At 43.2% G+C, this 18,531-nt stretch overlaps 1 protein-coding gene across 3 annotated transcripts in view; it reads left to right on the top strand.

The window, feature by feature from the left end:
* Positions 1-17,560, top strand: part of col1a1a (collagen, type I, alpha 1a) — a 28,209-nt gene extending 10,649 nt beyond the window's left edge. Inside the window, exons 10-49 of one of the 3 annotated variants that reach the window (XM_031292502.2) lie at positions 41-94; positions 202-255; positions 348-401; positions 1,422-1,466; positions 1,588-1,641; positions 1,778-1,822; positions 2,099-2,152; positions 3,078-3,176; positions 3,277-3,321; positions 3,507-3,605; positions 3,763-3,816; positions 3,953-4,060; positions 5,284-5,337; positions 5,488-5,586; positions 5,682-5,735; positions 5,833-5,931; positions 6,062-6,115; positions 6,229-6,282; positions 6,799-6,906; positions 6,996-7,040; positions 8,037-8,135; positions 8,238-8,345; positions 8,478-8,639; positions 8,760-8,813; positions 8,921-9,028; positions 9,141-9,194; positions 9,795-9,848; positions 9,944-10,105; positions 10,262-10,369; positions 10,816-10,923; positions 11,024-11,077; positions 11,619-11,726; positions 11,918-11,971; positions 12,090-12,197; positions 12,292-12,345; positions 13,002-13,109; positions 13,558-13,837; positions 14,404-14,594; positions 14,863-15,105; positions 15,884-17,560. In XM_031292502.2, coding sequence (XP_031148362.1) covers positions 41-94; positions 202-255; positions 348-401; positions 1,422-1,466; positions 1,588-1,641; positions 1,778-1,822; positions 2,099-2,152; positions 3,078-3,176; positions 3,277-3,321; positions 3,507-3,605; positions 3,763-3,816; positions 3,953-4,060; positions 5,284-5,337; positions 5,488-5,586; positions 5,682-5,735; positions 5,833-5,931; positions 6,062-6,115; positions 6,229-6,282; positions 6,799-6,906; positions 6,996-7,040; positions 8,037-8,135; positions 8,238-8,345; positions 8,478-8,639; positions 8,760-8,813; positions 8,921-9,028; positions 9,141-9,194; positions 9,795-9,848; positions 9,944-10,105; positions 10,262-10,369; positions 10,816-10,923; positions 11,024-11,077; positions 11,619-11,726; positions 11,918-11,971; positions 12,090-12,197; positions 12,292-12,345; positions 13,002-13,109; positions 13,558-13,837; positions 14,404-14,594; positions 14,863-15,105; positions 15,884-16,030 — 3,696 coding nt within the window. In that variant the 3' untranslated portion in view covers positions 16,031-17,560. The remainder of the gene's footprint in view (positions 1-40; positions 95-201; positions 256-347; positions 402-1,421; positions 1,467-1,587; positions 1,642-1,777; positions 1,823-2,098; positions 2,153-3,077; positions 3,177-3,276; positions 3,322-3,506; positions 3,606-3,762; positions 3,817-3,952; positions 4,061-5,283; positions 5,338-5,487; positions 5,587-5,681; positions 5,736-5,832; positions 5,932-6,061; positions 6,116-6,228; positions 6,283-6,798; positions 6,907-6,995; positions 7,041-8,036; positions 8,136-8,237; positions 8,346-8,477; positions 8,640-8,759; positions 8,814-8,920; positions 9,029-9,140; positions 9,195-9,794; positions 9,849-9,943; positions 10,106-10,261; positions 10,370-10,815; positions 10,924-11,023; positions 11,078-11,618; positions 11,727-11,917; positions 11,972-12,089; positions 12,198-12,291; positions 12,346-13,001; positions 13,110-13,557; positions 13,838-14,403; positions 14,595-14,862; positions 15,106-15,883) is intronic. The other 2 variants (XM_031292503.2, XM_035994774.1) reach the window with 2 other exon arrangements.
* The last annotated feature ends 971 nt before the right edge of the window (positions 17,561-18,531 follow it).

Raw genomic sequence — 18,531 nt, 5'->3', positions numbered from 1 at the left:
GAGTTTATTCATCAGTCCCCCCCCTCTCTCTTTCTATCAGGGTGAGTCTGGCAAACCTGGTCGCGGCGGTGAGCGCGGACCCTCTGGCCCACAGGTAAGTCGCCATGGCAGTGTAATTCTTAGTGATGTAATGTAAAAAAATAATAATAATAATAGAGCTGTGATAATAAATTGTGTCTCCTATCTCTTCTCTTTCCTCAGGGAGCTCGTGGTTTCCCAGGAACCCCTGGTCTGCCCGGCATCAAGGGACACAGAGTAAGTCACTGCTTACACTTCCCCGTTCAGCAACAACAAATCAACACTATATCATCTCATATAACTGTATGTGTCTCTCTCTCTCTCTGTAGGGATTCAGCGGTCTGGATGGTGCTAAGGGAGACACTGGCCCCGCTGGTCCCAAGGTGACTGCCTCTCTTTGGTGTCTTCGCTCCTCCACTGCTCGGTCTCAGTGTAGAACAATGTCTATTTTGAACAAATAATGATAAAAATAGAAGCTGCAGAAGCTGAGATATCCTGATTTTTAGTCCCAGAAATTGGCTAAACTTGGCTCTTACATTTCCCATAATGCAGCCAGTCCCATCTTTTCTTTACACCTACCCTGCCTGGTAAATGCCCATGTCTTGCAAACTCCAAATACCCAGTGAAAACAGGCTTTCTGTTATAAATATCGCCGCTGTCGGGCAGACACCTCGTATCTACATATTTAGTCATTTTTATTTTTGTTCATAAATCAATGCTATTGGTCAGCCTTTGACGTCTGTCTGCGGGTTTGACAATGATTTGAACATTGGCGAGGCGATTTCATCTGATGTTGTCAAACATAGCATGCTAAAATATTTTCAAATTCAACTTTTTTTCTTTTTATTGTCCCCAAAAAATGTTTTGGACATACAACATTTTTGCCCGACTGCGGCGATATGTAGTCTTCAAGCCCAAGCAAAGATGACTGGTACTCCTTATGACCAGGGTCACACGGAATCTGCGAATGAAGAATTCCGCAGACTTTTGAGCAGATTTTTTGCAGCTTTTTCCATACATTTTTCGCACATTTTAAACAAATTAAGAAAATAAAAAAACATAAAGCTCTGAATGTTAACACCTCCCCACTCCAAACAGGAAAACAGCCTGCTAAATTTAGTAGATTTTCATTCTGGATCACTGCTAAAAACTGTAAAAAGGTTCCTTTTGGGTCTGCTTTTGACTAGTAAACTAAATTTTATGTGTAACATTTTATGTGTAAAATTGGCAGACTGGCCTTTTAAGTAAGCCTGGTGTTACTATTAGTCGTGGTCACAGTAGGGTTACACATAGAATTAGCAGAAATAGCAGCAGCTATATTGGCTAGTTACATTAATATTGACGAATGATGCTACAGTTTCATTAGCAGAAACTCACCTGCCTGTGTGTTTGTGTTTCTTCAGGGAGAGTCTGGAGCCCCCGGTGAGAACGGAATCCCTGGAGCTATGGTGAGTAAAACGGTCACCCCATCTCTGCCATGTAGCAGCCATCTTGAATTCTCCCTCCCTTCAGATTGATGCTCAATTTAAAAGAGTATAGCTGACTGACTCTTTGCTTCCTCTGTCTTAGGGACCTCGTGGTTTGCCCGGTGAGAGAGGCCGCACTGGGGCTTCTGGAGCTGCTGTGAGTCCCCACACACACACACACACACACACACACACACACACACACACACACACACACACACACAAATATTGCAATCAATGAATCCGTCTGTCAGTGAACAGAATGACCAATCATGTTTGTCTGTGTTCCGCAGGGCGCTCGTGGTAACGATGGTGCTGCCGGTGCTGCTGGACCTCCCGTAAGTCTTCCATTTTCTCGAGCTTAACTCGTTCTGAGAACACTCAGCGACTCTTCAGTTTATCTCCCTTTCAGAAGCATTTTTTTTAAATGTACAACTTCCCGTAACCTATAGTTGTTTAAAAACCCCAGGGGAATTCTCGGGGAAGGGTAGGACACACCGAAACACAATTTTTCTGCTATCAAAGCAAAGCAAAAGAAAAAGATCTTTCTTGTATTGGCTGTGATTATATTGTCTGTGATTACTGAACATCTTTGTCTTCTTGTTTCCTCCCAGGGTCCCACTGGCCCCGCTGGACCTCCTGGATTCCCTGGTGGCCCTGGATCCAAGGTACGACTATACGCCCATTATGATCTACGCCAATAATCTTCAAAAGCCTCCATTTTGAATGTCCCGAATCCACGGCTTTCAGCATCCAAAATAACACATTTTATCCCATTCTCCAATTTTCCTTTGATGCATTTCTCGTAATATATGTGACCTTTTTCTGAATTTTGATTTAATTTGAAAAGTGACAAAATTACCTACATCGTGGATATTTGATTATTTTTAAGTGTGCTGTCAATGGACGCTGCTGGCCTCCAGTAGCCCACAAATATTAGTATTGAATCTTCCAAAATGAAACATTTACTTTGCGTTTGTCAGGTTACATTTCTTGTAAATCAACTGCAAAAGCTTTTTTAAAGATTAGTGTATTCTGTAGTGTGGAATTGGGACACAGTTTTAGTTTATTCTGCACAGAGATTGGTTCCAGGAGCCTTTGGGATGCTTTGTTCATCCGTCCTTTTGTACTCCATCTTCATTTACATTTCATTTTCATTTTCATATTACAACTTTTGTTGAGAAAAGGAGACCAATGTCTATGCATTTTGGACTATGTCTTGTTGATGCTTTTACTTCCCTAAAACTGAATGAGAAATGAAAAACCCAATACAATCTTGGTCACAAAAACCAAAAGAGATTGGTTTAAGGAGCATTATGGAGTGACATTTTGAAAGCTCACAAAATGCTCTTTAAAACCCCAACGACTTGGCGTTTTAATAATTCTTTTTAAACTTGAACGCAGTGTAACCCCAAAATACAATCCTCTGCTCTCTCACGTCACATTCCTTTCCACAGATTTTGCCTTTTTTTTCTGTCATACTGGTATTTTTTCATCTCTCTGAAGTCTTCGTCCATGATGGCTCACAGCCACTGTCGCTGTTGGTTTGGACATGATTATCTAACTGTTCTTCGTTTTCCGCTCTCCCCAAAGGGTGAAGCTGGACCTCAGGGTGCTCGTGGATCTGAGGGACCCGCTGGATCTCGCGGTGAGCCCGGTAACCCCGGACCTGCTGGCCCTGCTGGACCTTCTGTAAGTACAGGATATAACCAATGATGATGTAATGGCATCTTCGTCATTCCTCCGAAATCTTCTGGCCCTCTGGTTTGAAAAATCTCTTTCCTCCTCTCAGGGAAACCCTGGAACTGATGGAGCCACCGGACCAAAGGGAAATCCTGTGAGTATCTCTCTCAACACATATACTTCATAAGCATGTCAGAGTTGAGGATTTGAATCCCTTTTTCTGGCACAAAAAGTTGCGCGAAGCACTGCCAAAGCAGCCTGTGCCTCAGCCTCAGAGACTGATTCCTGGCAGAGCAGCATGATGTTGAGCGTGTTGTTGATGTGTGCTTCCCTCTGCAGGGTGCTGCTGGAGTTGCCGGAGCTCCCGGTTTCCCCGGACCCCGTGGACCCTCTGGACCTCAGGGTGCTGCCGGTGCCCCCGGAGCAAAGGGTAACAATGTGAGTAAAGCCTTTATTTTTACCGAAGCCAAAAAACTAGTATTTTCTGAGGTCTGTCCCCTGTAATGGACACGATTTAGAAAAGAAATACTTGAAACATAGTGAAGTAAAAAAGTAAAACTACTGAATGACAGTAACCTATGCTTGTTTCCCTTAGGGTGACGTTGGTGCCCCAGGATCCAAGGGAGAGGCCGGTGCCAAGGGAGAAGCTGTAAGTTGAAGTTCACCACAGTCAGCATGGAGCATCTCTCTCTGTATACACACACATGTATGAATGCTCATTCCATCTCTTATTCCATCTGTGTGTGTGTGTGTGTGTGTGTGTGTGTTTTGTTTGTGTTCTCCAGGGTGTTGCAGGAGCTCAAGGACCCCCTGGACCTTCCGGTGAGGAGGGTAAGAGAGGAGCCAGAGGAGAGCCCGGTGCTGCAGGAGCCCGTGGAGCTCCAGGAGAGCGGGTATGCATCTCACCTAAGTTTTACTATCTCATACTGTATACTGTGATATTCTCCTTAGAATTAAGTGTAATAGGGAGGGGAAGTGATAGAGGGGCCCTCTGATTCAAAGGGAAATAGCTTAAAGTATCTGTATAGAATTTCATTTATTTTTAAGCTCTGCGTAAATTACCATTTTAACAAAATCCCGACTGCTAGCTGTCCTCGCACCTAAATGGTGGAACAAGCTCCCCAATGACATCAGGACAGCCGAAAGGCTACACATTAGCCGCCGTACGCTAAAAACACATCTCTTCTGACTGCACCTTGACTAAGGAGATGATGGTTTTGAAAAAAAAAAATTGCACCTGCATGTGGCTTTTTGTAGTTAGGCTTATTTGAAGCTAATGTGCTTCTTCTATGTGATTGTTGCTGTTCTGAGTTTGTACTATCACAGTTGAATGCACTTATTGGAAGTCGCTTTGGATAAAAGCGTCAGCTAAATGAAATTAAATGTACAGTAAAGTATATATATATATATATATATATAAACTGAGTGCATTTGAAATGATTCTTGCTTTTGTGCAGCAGCAGACTTGACAGTAACAGATATGATTTTAAATTCCACAGAAACGTTTTGCTGGTCAGTGCAAAAATGATTCGACATTCATCCTGACTACGAATCAGAACAATAATGAGGAAAAAAGTTCAAAATATGTCCTACCCATATAATACAAGCATTCCCAGTGTAGGCCACAAACGATGCAAGCAGCCTTTTGGCTCATCAGGACCATGTAAACAAACTCTGTAGTGCCCCCTGCAGGCCAGAAAGCAGAACTGTAAAAGCAGGAGCAGATTATTATTTCCAAATATTTTGAAACATTATTGCTGATAACACAATATCTGACATATTGTGCATGATGAATAGACAACAAGAGTTAAAACATAAAAAAATGGAATAGGTATATAGCATATTTTCTGCAGATTTTCCGCAGATTTCAAACAAATTAAAAATAAAGCAAATAAAACTGAGAATGTTAACACATCTCCATCCCCAAGTCTGGTTATAATCTTTGAAAGAAGCCAAGACTCCAGTACTTCAACAAATAGCACTACACCCCTGGATATACTTTATGGCAAAGGGAAGGGAAGGTTAGCATAATGCTAATAGGCTATCCCTGTCTAGATGTTACAGTATTGACTTCTGATCATAGAGCTAAGCGAGTTGTGCTTGATTCTCTCTACAGGGTGCCCCTGGTGGTCGTGGTTTCCCTGGTTCTGATGGTTCTGCTGGACCCAAAGTGAGTAAAACACACACACACACACACACACACACACACATTTGACACCTCCTTCCATTTCACTTACAAGCATTAAGAAACTTCGGATCAGTTTTTACAGAACTAATCTTTGCCTTTCTACCTCTTTTCTCTCTATCTCCCGCATCCTAGGGTGCCACTGGCGAGCGCGGTGCCCCCGGTCTTGTTGGACCTAAAGGTTCTACCGGTGAGCCTGGTCGCACTGGTGAGCCTGGTTTGCCCGGAGCTAAGGTAAGAATCCCTACCATCTGACCTTCACATAATTGTCAGCAACAACATTAATTGACTGCAAAGGCCCTTTTCTGACCTCTGACCCCTGCCTGTAGGGTATGACTGGTAGCCCTGGTAGCCCTGGACCTGATGGCAAGATGGGACCTACTGTAAGTTCATGATCAGAAAAATAAATTTGATCTTAATCTCATCAAAACACAGACATTTTGTGTTTATTTAAATTAATTCATTAATCCTCCATACCAGGGAGCCGCTGGACAAGATGGCCGCCCCGGACCCCCTGGCGCCGTTGGAGCTAGAGGCCAGCCTGGAGTCATGGGATTCCCCGGACCCAAGGGAGCTGCTGTGAGTAATGTGTCTGAACTGCTACACAGTATCATTGATCGTGTGTTTACTGTAGACTACTGAGAAGTAGGCTACCAAGAAAAGGGTTTCCCCATCCCTGTTAATCGTGCTTTTCTACTCCTGTGTGTAGGGTGATGCTGGAAAGACTGGCGAGAGAGGAGTGATGGGACCCACTGGCCCTACTGTAAGTTGTCTACACTGTGCTGCTCTTTGAATACACTGCACTCTTACTGTTTTCCTTGTAATGATTGAACGCTAGACCCTGTGTGTCTGAAAACCTGCCATCTTTCTACCCAGGGTGCCCCCGGAAAGGACGGTGACGTTGGTGCTCAAGGCCCCTCTGGACCTGCTGTAAGTCAATGGCACACATCCACCACACATGCCCACATGAATAACACTACGGATGGATTTGACTAATCGATTCTCCAATTGAAATCAATCTTTGTTTGAGTGATCTTATATCGGTTAATCAACCTTTAATATATGCTTTTTTCCCATGGATGAACCCACCATAAAGTTCTTGGGGGTCAATTCTTGAAGTAAGCATTAAAACAACTAAGGGCTGTTTCTTGCTTGTACAAGTTCTCTGAAAATCTCTCTTATATCCAAGCAAAATTGGTATTGTAACTGAAATTTCCCCTTACCTTATTGATATTGAATCGAAAATGTAATCGAATCGGGACTTTGTGAATCGGAATTGATTTGGATAATCATTGGCGACCCCCAGCCCTAATTAACACCCTGCTCACTACGAAATTAATTCAAAACTCCACATGCAGCAACTGACAACAAGCCATACCCACATAATGCTTTACTTCTGGTAATTTTTTTGTTAGCACTAACAGTCCTTCACTTGCTCACCCTTAGGGACCTGCTGGTGAGAGAGGAGAGCAGGGACCTTCCGGAGCTCCTGGATTCCAGGGACAACCAGGACCCCAGGGTGCTGTTGGTGAGAGTGGCAAGTCCGGAGAGCAGGTACTGACTGAGATATGATTGATTTAGACACCTAATTGAATTGATACTGTCTAGTAAATTAACGCATGAATTGCCTCTCGTCTATCTAGGGTGTGCCCGGTGAGGCTGGAGCCACAGGACCTGCTGGAGCTAGAGTGAGTCACTTATCATCATCATCCTCATATTCACAATTACTCAGCAGTCTGCTCCCCGCAGCATCTATTGACAGAGGATCATTGGAAAGTTGTCTATTAGTTTATAACAAGTACATCTACATCTACATACCAACCAGGCTACAAAGAGTTCAATATGCTATTCTATAGACCGAATCACCATGACATCGCACTGACACAAAAATCACTTACAAATGGCCTTTGATTTGAATTTCAGAGGTATGTGAACCCGGAAACGTTTGAAGTTATAGTTAAACATGGAGATTCGACCTATCTGACATTTGCGGTGTGCTTATTTTCTGTACTGTGTTGCTTTGCTAGCATTTTTGATAAACCAAATCTAACGTTGCGTACAGAAAGATCTCACTGCTGGTTGGACTGACCACGGTTTGGGTGGTGTCATTTTCTTTAGTCTGTGTCCCAACAGGTATATTAGGTCTTCAAGCTAACGTTAGTCAAAGGGTTAACATATCAAAGCATCAAAAATGTATTTTAGATAATGAGATGAGAGTATATCCAGTTGTTCCATGTCCCATTTGCTCAATGTCGTTTAAATTGTATGTACGAGACAGGAGTTTTCAGGGGTTTTCTACCCAAAGTTATAGTGAACAAACCTTGTGATTGGGTCTATAAGTTGATTGAACATTGATGTCAATGCCAACAGGACAGCTAGCTAATCACAGACTAATGCTAAGGGGGTGTTGGTGAGCTATGCAGACAGCATGACTAATGCTAAGCTCACATTACAAAAACAAATAGCTCCATTAGGGCCATCTGAGGAAAGGACCTAGCTTAGCAGAATAGTTTTGCCTGTTTTGAAAAGCCTCTGGGAAATATTAACAATGTACCTTCCACTGAAATAATATTATCCACCTTACAGATGAGCGATCCACAGTCAGATAGTTCTTTATGATTTATTTGACCACTCTTGGTCTTCCACTTCAATTTGCCTAACTCTCTGCCACCCTTTTCCCTCAGGGTGACAGAGGATTCCCCGGTGAGCGTGGTGCACCCGGTGCTGTTGGACCCGCTGGTGCCCGTGGATCCCCTGGATCTGCTGGAAACGATGGTGCTAAGGTAAACCCCGGGAGATGGGAAAGGGAAAATTGATTGCCTGTAAAGTTCTCATTGATTTGTTGTGTAACCCTCTTGCTCTTTCTTCTTTTCCCCCTTCCTCAGGGAGATGCTGGAGCCCCTGGTAATCCCGGAGCCCAGGGTCCTCCTGGACTGCAGGGAATGCCTGGAGAGCGCGGTGCTGCTGGCCTTCCAGGACTGAGGGGAGACAGAGTGAGTGGCCACTACAATATTCCTATTATTCCCAATATCCCCAGTATATAGTGAGTGGCATGACTCACACATCACCAGCCACAGTAGCTTTATAGTACATATACATCACTCCCCTTCCTTTATCAAATCAAGGGTGACCAAGGAGCCAAGGGTGCTGATGGAGCTCCTGGTAAGGATGGCGCCCGTGGTTTGACTGGACCAATTGGACTTCCCGGACCTGCTGGAGCCACCGGAGACAAGGGAGAGGCTGGTGCCGCTGGACCTGTCGGACCTGCCGGAGCTCGCGGAGCCCCTGTGAGTACCTGTCTGAGTGTCCTTCTCAAGAGCAGAAGATGGAGCTTCAGCTCAAAGTTCTGTAGCTGCTTGAATCTTATAAATCCGTAACTGATTCTTCTTCCTCCTCCTCTTCCGCAGGGTGAGCGCGGAGAGTCTGGACCACCTGGACCTGCTGGATTCGCCGGACCTCCTGTAAGTCACTTCTTCATGGCTCCTCTCACTGACCGTTTTTCTTTAGCTTGAGCTTCAACACAGAATTTACCGAGTCTTTCTCTCCATCCCCCCTCACTCAACCACAGGGTGCTGATGGACAGCCTGGTGCTAAGGGAGAGAGTGGAGATAATGGTGCTAAGGGAGATGCTGGTGCCCCCGGCCCTGCTGGACCCACTGGTGTCCCTGGACCTCAGGTTTGTAAACTTATACATTCACATGTCATTATAGAAAATCCAATAGAAGTGTATGCAATTAGCCTGGTACTGGTTCACCCATGTTGACTAACAATATGTTGTGTCCTTTTAGGGTCCCGTTGGAAACACCGGACCTAAGGGAGCCCGCGGAGCTGCTGGACCACCTGTAAATCACCACTCTTATTCTACTCTGTCCTCTTCATCCTCTACTACATTTACATTTATGCTGACTCTCTTCAGGTCCTAGATCAGGAGCATCATAAGCAGTAGTGTAGAGGTCAGCGGTGATGGCACCCATGGCCATACTGAGCAGTTAACTGTAAAAAAAAATTAAAAAAAGTCATACAACTGAACTGTCAATTTTTAGTTTGGTTGGTCAGCAATCATACTACTACTATTTGGGAGTGAAGCTGCATGTATCAACCATTTATCCATTACTTTTAGCCATTTTAAATATTTGAGCTGCTTAGTCAGTGGTTTAAGCTAACTATTTGAACTGTTTAGTGAGTAATTTTAGCCAACCATTTCAGCTGCTTATGCAATACTTACAGCTTTTTATTTCTACCATTTATTTATTCATTATTTTTTAGCTACCAGCTTAAACTTCCTGTGTTCAGCTGATACAGCTGATATATTCCTTTTATCAAATTAGTTGAGCTTCTCCACAACATTCTAAGTAACCCCTGGCTCTAGCAGAAGTACCCCCTGTGGTACAAGTTCCCCTGGTTGGGAATCACTGATTTAATAGACCTCTGTCTGTCCCTAGGGTGCTACTGGCTTCCCTGGTGCTGCTGGCAGAGTTGGACCTCCCGGCCCCTCTGTAAGTCTTTCTCTAATGTTATTAGCACGTATTGTTTCTATGGCAGGGCTCAATGTCCAGGATGGTTTTCAGCAATGTTGTGTTCCCCCCTTAAGGGCAACCCTGGACCCCCCGGACCCTCTGGACCATCTGGCAAGGAGGGACTTAAAGGAAACCGTGGTGACACTGGACCTGCTGGTCGCCCTGGTGAGCTTGGTGCTGCTGGACCCCCAGGACCTTCTGGAGAGAAGGGTAACCCTGGTGCTGAGGGTGCTTCCGTAAGTTATTTTTAACCTTCAAAAGAAACTCTAGCCCCTTCCATCTCAGTCTGTCACTGAACCAATTGATTAGGTGTTGGCTGCTATCAGTTTCTCCTGTCCTACACCTTGATGTCTAAACACTTTCTCTTTGGTTCTCTCTATCGCCCCCTGCAGGGAAGTGCTGGTCTGCCTGGACCTCAGGGTATTTCTGGACAGCGTGGTATTGTTGGTCTGCCCGGACAGAGAGGAGAGAGAGGTTTCCCTGGCCAGCCTGGACCTTCTGTAAGATTCTATTTTTACTCTACAAACTCTATTCTACAAAACTACAAACTGCACATTTGGATCTGATGGAACAAGAGTACCAAAATGTCTTTAACCAGCCAAACTGATGTTTAGAATCAAAACATGACGATGAAAACCAGACCACTGAGAATTATTGGGAAATTCCATTAATCTTTGGGTCAGTCCATTAAAACTCACTTAACTGTAACATTACAAGACCACCAACAAGCAAGAAGCAAAGTTTCTACAAATGAATCCTCAATTAACAAACTTATATTCAGTAAGAGATGTGCTTTTAAAGTAGTATAAAATAACTTTAATTAGTAACTTTCTGTCTTGCTTCCTTTCGTCCTGCAACACTGAGCAAGCCCAGATAGACTTTTAATCAATTAGAAAAGTAACTGAAGTTTTCAAGACTGGACTGACTGTGGCTGTGTCACCCACAGGGAGAGGTTGGAAAGCCTGGACCTTCTGGCCCCGGTGGTGAGCGCGGACCTCCCGGACCCATGGGACCCTCTGGACTGGCTGGAGCCCCCGGTGAGCCAGGACGTGAGGTATGAAGAAACAATTGTGTCTGTACATTATCTGTCTGACCTTTGTATACTGGTGTAGGTTTTTCCTAATCTATTAACCTGCGTTGTGTTTGTGTTTTAGGGAAGCCCCGGTAACGAGGGATCAGCCGGTCGCGATGGAGCTGCTGGACCCAAGGTGAGTTCAAATGGCACTATCGCTAAGTCGCCAGCACCAGAGATTCAACTCATTCTCAGTCAAAGTGAAATAGTTTGCTGAGGTAGATTTGTTTCCAAATGGCACAGTGACACAGTAAACTGTGTCTGTAGCTCCAGCTTCTACTACAGAAATTAAGCTCTAGAAGAGTCAGCCAAGTTGACCCGAGCCAAGCAATAGCTAAAGCAGCCTGGCTTCTGCTAGATACATCGATGCTTAGCTGACCATTTACTGTATTTAGCTAGCTAAAAAGCTGCCATTGTAACAAAAAATTAGAGCCATGTCTTTGAAAATTCTGTTGAGATGTTTTGTATAGCCTCAGCAGTGGCCAGTTTCATTATATCTTAGGCTATCTGAAGTTTCGTTGAACAACAATCAAAGGCCAAAGACCTGTGAAATCCTGGAGGACAGATATTTGGTTTAATCTGAGTCTTTTTCACCACAGCAGCCCTTTAAATTCCCTGAACATAGGACCATGGTAATAAAAGACATGAGATTAAATAATTTGGTGTTTGCGTTTTAGGGAGACCGTGGAGAGAGCGGTCCTTCTGGAGCCCCTGGTGCCCCTGGACCCTCTGGTGCCCCCGGACCTGTTGGACCCGCTGGAAAGACCGGTGACCGTGGAGACTCTGTGAGTGACAAAGCCATTTTTCAGTTTGGATGTTGTCTTTTTGTGAAAATATTGCCAGTGTTCAGTTAATATTTCAGTACATGCTAAGGAAAACTAGCCATTTATGTATACTAAATTGACTATAGGCACGAGCGTAGATTTTGTTTCACTGCAACCTGCCTCTACATCAAACTGATTTCTGAATGTTTCAGGGAGCTGCTGGCCCCGCTGGCCCTGCTGGCCCTGCTGGACCTCGTGGCTCTGCTGTAAGTAACAAAATTAGCTATTAACAGACAAATACAAACAAACTACAAATAAAATAGATTGAATGGCGAACAGTAGGCTACAAAGCCACACTTTTCATCCCCTTCTTCCCCCTAACAGGGAGCTCCTGGGCTTCGTGGAGACAAGGGAGAGAGCGGAGAGGCTGGAGAGAGAGGCATGAAGGGACACAGAGGATTCACTGGCATGCAGGGACCTCCTGGACCAGCTGTATGTCACTTCACTCACACCTACACATCGACAACACACACAATGTACACACTTTATGTCTGACTGTGACACTGTTTTTGATCTGAACCCATAGGGATCTAGCGGAGAGATGGGACCTGCTGGTGCTTCTGGACCAGCTGGACCTAGAGTGAGTTAACACCACACAATCTTTAAGTGCTTTAGTCAGTAGTTTTAGCTAACTATTTGACAGTTTAGTCAGTAGTTTTAGCTTACTATTTTAACAGTTTAGTCAGTAGTTTTGGCTAACTATTTGAACTGTGTAGTCAGTAGTTTTAGCTAACTATTTGAACTGTAGTCAGTAGTTTTAGCGAACTATTTGTACTATTTAGGCAGTAGTTTTATCTAACTATCTGAACTGTTTAGTCAGTAGTTTAAGCTAACTATTTGTACTGTAAACAGTACTAAAGTCAGTAGCCTAGTTTTAGCTACTGTTTAGTCAGTAGTTTTAGCTAACTATCTAAACTGTTTAGTCAGTAGTTTTAGCTATCAATTTGAACTGTTTAGTCATTAGTTTTAGCTAACCATTTCTGCCGCTTATGAAAAACTTTTAATTATTTATTACTACAATTTGTCTTTACTTTTAGCTAACCATTTGAACTGTTTAGTCAATACTTTTAGCTAACCATTTGAACTGTTTAGTCAATACTTTTAGCCCTTCAGCTGCATATGCAATACTTTTAGCTATTTATTTATATATATATATATATATATATATTTTATATATACGAGTGTTTGGAGGAACTTGACATTCAGAGACTTTAAGGATTCCCTTTATGTTTGTAGGGACCTGCTGGATCTGCTGGATCTCATGGTAAGGACGGTATGACTGGCCTGCCTGGTCCCACTGGACCTTCTGGACCTCGTGGACGTTCCGGAGAGATGGGACCTGCTGTAAGTCTAGCTCCGTCTATTTTAGGGGGTGTGACGAAGCGATAAAAATTAGAAAAAAGACAGTCATCGACTACAAAAAGTTAAAAATTGATATAAGTGTGTAAAGATTGCAAGCTGTTGGGATGAAATATTAATTGCGATGCCATTCTTAAACAGCCTGGGGCGTAATCTACTTTTGATATCACTTGTTTTAATTCAGATGTCACTATGTGTTCTTAGTTTATTTATTTGAAAAGATTTATTTCTATTTATTTAGTTATTTTGATGTGGGATATGTTTTTAAATATTTTTTATTTAGATAAAATACAACTTCAATTGCACTTTTAAACATAGAGGTTGGGATTTTATGGAACATAGAGGTTGGGATTTTCTAGGAACACCACAAAGCCTCTACCAGCAATGAATTAACCAAAATCTTCTCCTCTTCCTTTCCCTTCTTGTCGCTCAGGGTCCTCCTGGACCTCCTGGACCTCCCGGTGCACCTGGTGCCCCCGGTGGCGGATTCGACCTCGGCTTCATTTCCCAGCCTCAGGAGAAGGCCCCCGATCCCTTCCGCTCATACCGCGCTGACGACGCTAACGTTCTCCGTGACCGCGACCTGGAGGTTGATGGCACCCTGAAGAGCCTGAGCCAGCAGATCGAGCAGATCCGCAGCCCCGACGGAACCCGCAAGAACCCCGCCAGAACCTGCCGTGACCTGAAGATGTGCCACCCCGACTGGAAGAGCGGTGAGTACTAATACCACACTGTAAAAATACACAGTTACAAGTAAAAGGCCTGCATTGAAAATGTTACTTAACTAAAAGAATGCAAGTATCATCAGGAAAATGTACTCAAAGTATTAAAAGTAAAAGTATTCAATGCAGAAAAATCCTCACATTTTCGAATCTGGAAATGATCCAAACATTTAGCCAATCAACTAAGTGTAAATGGTCTAATCATTTCAGCTGGACTTGTAGGTCGCTTTATTGTTGGGTAGTTTAATTTATAATAGTACATCAGATTTTATAAACCACATGCGTTTTGTGTGCAAAATTCTTAATTTGTAAAGTAACTGAAAATGTCAGATTAATGTAGTGGAGTAAAAAGTACAATATGTCCCTCTGAAATGTAGCGAAGCAGAATGTGGCATAAAAAAAAGACCAAAGTAAAGTACAATTCTTTAAATTTAGTATAGTACTTGAGTATATGTACTCCACTGTTTACGCAACAGTGGTAGAACGATTGCAATAGCATGCTGGAGTTCCGATTTTTCTGATTTTTTTTTTCTTCCACCGAACTCTTTGTTCTCCAGGCGAGTACTGGATCGACCCCGACCAGGGCTGCACCCAGGACGCCATCAAGGTCTACTGCAACATGGAGACCGGAGAGACCTGCGTATCCCCAACTCAGCGCGTGGTCGCCCAGAAGAACTGGTACATGAGCAAGAACATCAAGGAGAAGAAGCACGTCTGGTTCGGAGAGGCTATGACCGATGGCTTCCAGGTAATTATGTTAAACCAGCCAAATGGAGCTCTTCCTCACTCCTCGCTCAAAATTCATCCCTACCTGCCTTCTCTTTGGTCACCTTCCGTCTCAGTTCCTCCCCAAAACTGCATGGGTGCTGCGCCTAAGCAACCCTGACTTCCCATTCCTCACTTGTTTCCTAAACCATTCCTCAACTGCATCTTTCCTATCCACTTCTTATCCCTCCTCTGGCCTCCACAGTTCAGTCAGTAACCCCCCCCCCCCCCTCCTCCTCTTTCCCACACAGTTCGAGTACGGCAACGAGGGCTCTGCCCCAGAGGATGTCAACATCCAGCTGACCTTCCTGCGTCTCATGTCCACTGAGGCGACCCAGAACGTCACCTACCACTGCAAGAACAGCGTCGCCTACATGGACGCCACCGCCGGCAACCTCAAGAAGGCCCTGCTCCTCCAGGGCTCCAACGAGATCGAGATCAGAGCCGAGGGCAACAGCCGCTTCACCTACAGCGTCCTGGAAGACGGATGCACGGTGAGCTTTAAAACTTGAGTTGATATACTCTCATCCAGATTCCACTGACAGCCGAACGAGCTTCAAAATGCTAAAGCTGCAGAGTTTGTAATAACCGACACAGTTCAGCCTATGTTAGTCTTGCATTGCCAGACCTAGTTCCACAACGCCACATACAATATTAAATGTTAACTGTTCACACAATACAGTAGCTATTTAAATTAGCTGGATGCATGGTTAAACCTCATTTGCTCTCACCAGTGTATCTCCGTGTGTACTTCGTCCACAACAATCCCACCAATTGCTCCCAAAACCTCCCAGTTAGAGAGGAAATGCCCTAAACATATTCTGTGTAAATCTTCACAATCATTCCCCTGAAAGAACCAAGCAGGCCTGCCTTGTTGCACCATTCAAATTTCTTCAAAACTTGCCAGATTTAGCGTGTAACGTTAGCTTGCTAGCTCCGAGTTTCCGGTTGCAGTTCCTCGAAGCGACCAGGGTTTAGAACATAAACACAAAGAAAGCGGGAAGGTGAGGGACATCCGGCGGAACTTTCCAGTAAAAGACTAGGCATAGTATAAACTCCCTAATGGTATACACAGTGGTTTTGAGTCAGAATGCAGTTCATCAGAGTAACATGTTTGCTAGCTACTGTAGCTAGTCTTGTGGTTCGTGCGCTTTGAACAAAAGTTCAGGCAAAAATTGGAAAAACTTTGTCCAGAGTTAACTACTGTACGCATTGGCCATTTTGAATGTTGACCCTCCCTAACACCCCTTTTTTCTTCTTCTCTCCCTCCAGTCACACACCGGCACATGGGGCAAGACAGTCATCGACTACAAGACATCGAAAACATCTCGCCTGCCCATCATTGACATCGCTCCTATGGACGTTGGTGCTCCAGACCAAGAGTTTGGCCTTGAAATTGGACCCGTCTGCTTCTTGTAAAAAGAGAAATCTGGACTTGAAATTGTTGTTGTGCGTGTGTGTGTGTTTTATTTTTTCTAGCAGTCATCTCTCTCTAAAAGAAACCCCACCAAAACATTTCTCTATTGCCATTTTTCTGAAACATCTGACCCCTCGCTCCTGATTCAACGAATTTCCATTCGGCCATTGTTCCGATGGTCCACTTTGCCTAAAAAAAAAAAAAAAACCTGCACTCCAACAAGATGGCGGCGTTGCATCGTCGTGTTTGGGACCACTACTTTTTTTTTTGTTTTTTCTGACTCTTGGTTTTTTTTTTGTTTTGTTTTATTATTTTTTTTACAATCACCAACACCAAGGATCCTGTAAAGAAGACATTTTTTGTTTCACTGGCAACAAGAAAATAATATATGCTTCTGTAAAGTGTAAAAAAAAATTGACTTCCCCTCTTCATCCAGCCAAACCAGGCCTCTCTGGAGTTTACAGAAACCAGCCGAAACACACAAGTGACTTTTGTATTTTTTATACACCACTGTGGTGAGAGGAATGAAAAGGACAGTCCCAACAGAACAGACAGAACCCAATTGCTTTGTACAACATTTCAGGTGTTGATGAATAAACGGTGAAACTGACAGCCATGTTTGTCTCTGTTGTTCCCTGTCCACCGGCCCCAGACAACACCGACAACTCCCTCCTCCTCCTCATCATCGGCTGATTTTGTAGCCGTTTGTGATTTGTTCGTTGTTGTGGTTGCTTTCTTGTTTGTTCCATTTTTTTTTCTTCATTTTTTTGAAAAAAAAAAGTCACATTAAAACCACCAGCAGAGAAACATGGGTTTAAACCTCTTTTTTTGAAAGGAAAAAAAAAAATCCTATGGCTACCTCAGAAAAGCAAGGAATACCAGCTGTAAATAAATAATAAAAAAAAAAGGGCCCAGTGTTTGTGAAGTGATGCCTGTAGAACTTTTGGCAGCCGGAAGGGGTAGTCGAGGTTAACTCTTAACACTTTTGCAGAAGTAGAAACAGCTAATAACGTGCGGTGCTATTCTTTCTTTGAGGTTATCTTGTCTGTCCAGCATGGCAGGGCCCTCTTGGTGCTAAAATAAAACCACGGTTTGAATTCTTGTTGTCCAGAATGAGAAGGCTTCTTCTATTTTCCAGCCACAGCAGTGCTCGCAAGAGCGGATCCGACTCTCTTCTTCCCTCTTCCGCTTTTATTTTTTTGGTTCTATGTTTTGAACCTTTGAACCACTTTTCTGCCCTTTCGAATTCTCCTCCACCCCTTCATCCACCCATCCGTTTGTAGTTTGTTTCTTATGTTTGTTGTGCGAAAGGGTGAATTTTCTCAAAGAAATTGGAATCAAACAGATTTCTTTTTAAAATAATGCACAGAAAGAGAGCCGTCAGCAAAGAGAAGTTTGTGAGAGAAGGCAGACAGACAGACACACCCATGGGGGAAAATACCACAAGGATCTGTACCTATTTTGTATATGTATAATAAATTGAGATGTTTTTAATTATTTTGAATGCTGAAATAAAGGCATGTTAAGTGGTCTAACGTTTGAATCCTGCCTGACTCACTGACTGCCCCTCTAGGACTTAAATTACAGTAGCTTTTCACAATATGAGGAAAATTCCTAATCGCGATTACTTTGACTGATATTGCGTTTGTGATATGATTCACGATATTGGAGGGAATGATCATTTTTGTATCACTAGTCTCATTTTCATTGAAAAATATTAAGATTAAAATGACTATAGCGTGATTTTTGTGAGGATTTAGTCTGTTGGATACTATTTGTAGGCCGGGGCGTCTCTGCAGCATCACAATACTTAATTCAGAATGGTATGACACATCCACACTAGTGCATATTGCGATTTAAAACAATTTGCGATTAATTGTACTTTTCATCTATTAGCCTTGTTGCTTACAATTTTGCTCCGAGCTGTGGTCTGAAAATATAGCCCATAGGGCTGCACGGCATATAAGGAAAATATGCTATAACATCGTTAAATATCGCAATAACGATGTTACCAGCGATAAATAAACAGATATTAAAGTGCATTCAGTTCTGCCTTCCTGCTGCACTCAATGTTCTGCTAAAATACAACAACTTGCTGGTTGAATTTAAAACAACGGAAAAGGAAAAAAATTGTAACATTCTTTTGTTAAACAAATTAACATTGAGTGGAATATAAAAGAATGACAGCTACATTTTAAAGTGCAGTTTTCTTTCAAGTAACCCAAACAATCTCTCACTGTCTTTCGTGATGTGTTTATTGTGCCAGTTGATATTGCAATGACAATTAAAAAAAAAAAAAAAAAAAAAAAAAAAGTCTTGTGCAGCCCTAATAGCCCACACTCCTAACTGCAAAGTGGGGTCCGGGGACCCCCAGAGGTTCCAGGGGGGCCCCAGCAAAAAAGGCTAATATGTTATTTGCACTATAATTCCATTCATACAGTAAGTAACACAATGACATATGATATGACTGTTTGGTCATGGGTTTCATACACTTTCTGTAATA

This window comes from Sander lucioperca, chromosome 2 (genome assembly GCF_008315115.2).
Source record: "Sander lucioperca isolate FBNREF2018 chromosome 2, SLUC_FBN_1.2, whole genome shotgun sequence".
Lineage (NCBI taxonomy): Eukaryota > Metazoa > Chordata > Actinopteri > Perciformes > Percidae > Sander > Sander lucioperca.
This window is presented reverse-complemented; position numbering and strand designations above follow the sequence as displayed.